Source organism: Teleopsis dalmanni, chromosome 1 (assembly GCF_002237135.1).
Source record: "Teleopsis dalmanni isolate 2A chromosome 1, ASM223713v2, whole genome shotgun sequence".
Taxonomy (NCBI): domain Eukaryota; kingdom Metazoa; phylum Arthropoda; class Insecta; order Diptera; family Diopsidae; genus Teleopsis; species Teleopsis dalmanni.
The window spans coordinates 26,481,934-26,487,794 of record NC_051846.1 but is presented as its reverse complement, the minus strand read 5'-3'; the positions used below and the strand labels follow the sequence as shown (position 1 = coordinate 26,487,794).

The following is a 5,861-nucleotide window of genomic DNA, read 5'->3' as shown; positions in this document are numbered from 1 at the left end:
TTAAAAAAAGAAAAAAATTACATTATTTAAAAATATTTAAGTTTTACCAAAACAAAAACTTTAAAATGTGTGACATATCAACAACTACAGCACTAAAAGGTCTTTCTGTTAAACAAATTTATAATTTATAAATTAAAAAAAAATTTATTTAAACTCTTACAAAATTCAAGTTAAGATATTCAATTTCATACCAAAAGCTCAGAAAAATTGGTTACTGTATAATTGCAATAAAGTGCATTTGTAAAGTGCCAACCGAAATGATATTTCTTATATATGTTATATATGTCTGAATAAATAATTTTTTTATAAATCACTTTGTATATATGTCAGTATTTTAAATATTACATATTTGTATTAAAATGTAATATGCATATTAGCATATTAAGGTGACATACAATCGCATGTGAAAACGTACAAAATATATGAAAATATGTAAATTTTATAGAGAAGTTTCGAACAGTAGTGAACTATAACAACAAAAATTATTTTTATATTATTTCTAATATAAATATTCTAATATAAACACAGCAAGTAAAATTGTTAATAAAAACTTTCCTAGTAATAATAACAAAACTCCAGAAAAATATGCGAACAAAAAAGTCAAGTACGGCTTTGGATCAGTTGGTTAAGGTGCGTTGATTCTGAGCTTCACATTTGGCAGGACACGAGTTCGATTCTTGGTACTTGCAGTCTCAAAAAATAATTATTTACGAATAATTAAATACAAGAATTATTTTCAAGACCACTGATGAGGGGTATTTGGCAATACTCGAAACAGTTGTATGGTCAGCCAAAAATTCAATTAATTAAAATAATATAAAAAATAAATTTTTGTTGTTGTAGTTCACTACCGTTCGAAAAAAAACCTCTTTATATTATTTTAATTAATTGACTTTTTGGTTGAACATACAGCTGTATCGAGTATTACCAAATATCCATCATTATTTCTTGGAATTATTTCTTGTATATAATTATTCGTAAAGACTGCAAAAATCTTAAAATTAGTAAAATATAAATTTTACTAAGTACTAATACCAAAAATTCTACATTTATAAATGATGATTATTTACTTACCTATATAAAATAGTAGACAGATTACTACTATTTGAAAAGAATCTAATCTAACTATTCTATAAATTATTTTCAGAGCAAGAACATTTGAAAACATCATTTTACCATCCCAAATGTCCATATTGAATGGAACATGTGATCTTTAAATGGCATGTTGGTTTGGGAACTCAACAAACTCAAAACCACTCCTTTTAAGAAAATGGTCACTCTTAACAATTTGTGTTAGTTTATTCACATATCTGCGAATATATACATATGTGTTATATATAATTGTGTATATATTTCCACTGCGTGCATATTAAACAACTTTTCATGAGCAGATTGGATGGTGTGTCACCTCATTGAGATCGACGCTTAGCACCGAGATCGCACTATAAATCCAACAAAATTATTTAAGCGCGCACAATTAGGTTGCTTAGATTGAAATAAGCATTGGAGCTTATGCAAACATACGTAAGATTATTTGTTTTTCTTCAATTAAAGACAATTTAGATGTCGAAGTTAAGTTATAAAAAAAAATTACTTGTAAATTAAAAGAAAATTACCGCCAATCCAAATTAAACAGAAATGTGTGTAAATGAAGCAGTCTGTGAAATTCTTAAAAACATTTCGATACACTAAAAGCTAATAAAAAATCTATGACAGAAATGTTTTCGAATATGTTTTAACATGTATCTATTTTGTTATGAAAAACGAGAAGGAAAAAAATTGGAAAACGTGCCAGCATCCAAGCACTTGCATTCATGGATTCGCAAATGAACATGAAACGCTTATAACATTTCAATAAATTTCGTAGCCTAAATTGAAATTAATATGATTTAAGCATTTTGGCATATTCAATGATGAAATTTAATAGAGCTCATTGCAAATGATTGCAAAAATTATACCAACATGCGCCCCACGACACCTGCTGCACGAAAACCCAGGCGCTTGAAATTCAAATAAAACATGAAACATTTTTTGATAAAAAATCGCAATATTGCAAAAAGCGTTAAATGTTGTCGCTTCTTAAAGGCTTAAATGCTTAAATGCTTAAACGCTTAAACGCTCTGAAATTATTTTAGAGGCTGATTTTGCATGAAATATGGCAATGCTAATATCGTGGCTATGATATTAAGCGCCGGTATGGCTCACTTAGCGTACGTTTACACGGTGCTTGCTACATGCTGCATGCTGCATGCTACATGCAACATTAATGGGCGTTTAATCATTGGAATCATTTTTTTGTGTATTACAAAATAGATTTCTGAGTGATTGAGCCGCATTCAACATGCCATACTAATACCTTTGGCATGCCGAAATGTTACTCATACAAAATATTTAAAATATCAAAATTTATTCTTTTTCTATTTGCTCTTGAAGTCAGGCTTTACAGCCCAAGAATAATACCTCAATAAGCTCTTTGGAACTGTCAATTGATTTCATGCAACCAGAAACTTGACTTTATTTATCTGCTGGCACAATTAAATGGCAGGTTTGCGATTTTGACTTTTCCAGGTCTGTGGAGCACTATAGCATTTTACAGCTATTAAAATTATATTAAAAACTCTTAATGACATTCGATATGGTTTAATGAATTGCATTAAATTTATATGCCAAGTGCACAAGTGGGCGTTATATTTTAAATTAAAAAATAAAATAAAAATTAAAATTCAATATAAAAAGTATTCATTTTGATTATGTGAATTTTCTTTTTATTTTTGATAATGTATTAGCAATTATTGATGGCTGTTCAATCTACAGTTAAAGAAAATACTATGACTTCAGGCATATTTAAATCATTAAAGCAAGTATGTGGCATTTACTTTTTATTTGAATAATTCATTAATTTTTCCAACTAAAACGAATTGTAAATAAAAATAAATTACCAATTTAATGCAGTAATTATAACGTAAGCCTATTACACGATCTGCTAGTATCAATATTACTAACGCATTTTAGAGGTCAAAAACTTATGGAATCATTAAAATAATTAAAAAAGATAAATAGCATAATGAAGTTCAAAAACACAGTTTAGTCTACAAAGAGCACATGAAGTCCTCTTAGATCCTTTTATAAAAGAGTATAATTATTACGTCGTTTTATATATGGTAAAAGAAAATATATATATATAAAACACCATATCTGTTCATTGTTAAAAAACCACTGTTAAAAAAATGTTATTAATCAGGCCACTGAGCCTATAAATTTTTATAGATAATACAGAAAGGAAATTAGTTAAAGAACATTAAAATCTTTTAAGAAATAAAGTGTCATAAATAAAACAAAAATTTCAATGACTAGACATATTTTATGCAAGTCAAGAATATTGCACCCATAACGTTTTTATTATTCCAGTAAGTCAATAGGCATGCAAAATTCAAATGGCTTAATTGGCTTACTTGGATCACCACACACACCCCCCATATCAACTACCAAACCACTGCACTGCAATGTCTTTCAGGCAAAAATTATGCCTCAATTACTCAAATGGCTCACCAAATGGATCACCCCACTACATCATCCATCACTACTTCAACTACCAAATCACTGCAGTGTCGTAATGGCATTACAATGAGTTGAAATCACTGATGTTACTATTTCAATCTTCTTAGATAGCCAAGCTGCCATTAAATCACTGGTAGGAACTTCAAAATTGCCACACTTCCCTCAATAACTTAGCTAGGCATGACCAACTCATATGGGATATCTCGTGGAATTGCCTGCAGACGAGCTAGCCTATGTAGACGTTCTTCTCCCTGACATTCACTTCTCAGATACAGCCGTTTCATTGGTTACAGTTAAACTGACAATTAAACAAAAATATCTGAGCATAGCAAATCCACGAGATATCTCATATGGGATATCTCGTGGTATTGCATGCAGACGAACTAGCTTATGTAGACGTTCTTCTCCCTGACATTCACTTCTCAGATACTGCCGTTTCACTGGCTACAGTTAAACTGACAATTAAACAAAAATATCTGAGCATAGCAAAGCAATGCTAGGCTGAGAAACTCTGCCGTTAGCTATCTAGATTAATCTGGTCTAATTTAGGCAAAAAACGCACTAGTCAGCTACTTCAACTAAGGTGGAACCTGCTTGGAACTACAATATCTGTGCTAGCGGACAACTGCATAATAGGGAGGCATGTTATGAGACTGGGTCTACCCTCTAACGACTTTTGTCGCGGCTGGTGACGAAATTAAATAAGTACTCATACTCAAGTTAAATGAATACTAAATAAGTATTGATGCTGATAAAATTTATATTTAAATAGTAAAGAATCTGTCAACGAACTGTCAGAATAGCATTATAACACTTTGTCTTTAAATAATTAAATAATTTATTTGTAACCGTGAATATCTAATTGTAGTATAAAATAAAAAATGCAGTCGGTATAAGTAGAGTATAGGGACAAAACATGAACTACACTACCGATTGGACTACACAAGGGTAAGAAATCAGATCTTGTGTTACCGAATGCGTCATACATGAATCAAAATAAATGATTGTGAACCGATTAGCTCACACAGGTAGAAGATATTTTCTGCAAAACAATGAGTTTCCTCTCCTTAAGCTCATCTTCTCATTTAAATAGATTCTACCTAAACTACGAGCACTTATAATTTTATACATAATATATATATGTATAATAATATATAATATATATATACCTATATGATTATATATATATTATATTGCTTTTTATCAACATCTAAGTATTTTAACGAATTGGCATGATATTGGTATGATCTAGACAGCAATATTATAAAAATAATGAATTAGGTACACATATCTGTTATATATTTATTCCAATTTTATATTATCCAGCTATTCCGTATGTATTCTTGTAAGTTGAATATATTCACTAACTCAGTTTCACTCAATTGCATTCATTTTTACTTCAATATATATTAAATTTTAAAATTTTATTATTTGAAGTGGGTTTTATCTTTTGAAAAATCCTCGAATTACAGGCCAACATTTTTCTAAAAATACATGATATACTTTCTGTCCATGCTGTTGGATAATCGGTATTAATGATGACATAAGTTCCAGCTGCAGAAAGCAATATCAAAAAATTTCAATAGTACAAATAGAAAACTTTTGAATCATTCACTTACCACGTACTCCCTTCTACCTTTTTCTATTCTACTTGATACTACCTCAATGTCTTTACTCTTTCCAGTAAACTGATATCCAATAAGCCTTTCCAGCTTCACTTCAACTTCAAATATATGTATCAAGATAGCAGCCGTGAAAATGAGAAATGCAGTTAGGAAAGCCCAAACGTCATCAGGAATTGATTCAGAATCCATTTTTGACAAGTTTTAGGACTTAATAATTTTGAAAATTTACTTCATTTTGGCAGAAAAAATTAAGATACAAAATAATTATAAATTTATATAACAATACCAAATATATAAATAACTAGTTAACAAAAGTAGCTAAGCCTACTAATGTATATTAGAGAAGCAAGTCTGAATAATGAAGTTGGGAATAAAATAAATAAGGTGTCATATACTCTCTTTGGGCTACCAGATGATCTTTGGGCTACTTATTATTTAAGTAATAGGCTTAATTAAGTAGTGGGCTTAATTTTACCTATTTGACTTGGGACTAATATCCCACTTCCAAGGTAATCGAGTAATCGAGGTCCAAGGTCTACGTCTTGACACCGCTGGGCACTTGCATAGAACATGTTCTGATGTTTTCTTCTCCTCATGACAGAGTCGACAGGAGTCACTTTCTACCACACCTATAATCTTCATGTGGTAATTAAGTCTACAGTGTCCTGTAAGAAGTTC

At 30.1% G+C, this 5,861-nt stretch overlaps 2 protein-coding genes across 2 annotated transcripts in view; both read right to left on the bottom strand.

Moving 5' to 3' along the window:
• The window catches only part of LOC119672781 (cyclin-dependent kinase 14-like), a gene marked incomplete in the record, with an annotated part of 829,514 nt that overhangs the window by 101,324 nt on the left and 722,329 nt on the right, over window positions 1–5,861 (bottom strand).
• Window positions 4,854–5,426, bottom strand: LOC119672795. Its single transcript, XM_038083934.1, has 2 exons — window positions 5,178–5,426; window positions 4,854–5,112 (listed from the first exon to the last, which is right to left on the bottom strand). The coding sequence occupies exons 1-2, from the start codon at window positions 5,370–5,372 to the stop codon at window positions 5,002–5,004; spliced, it is 306 nt and encodes a 101-aa protein (XP_037939862.1). The 5' UTR covers window positions 5,373–5,426; the 3' UTR covers window positions 4,854–5,001.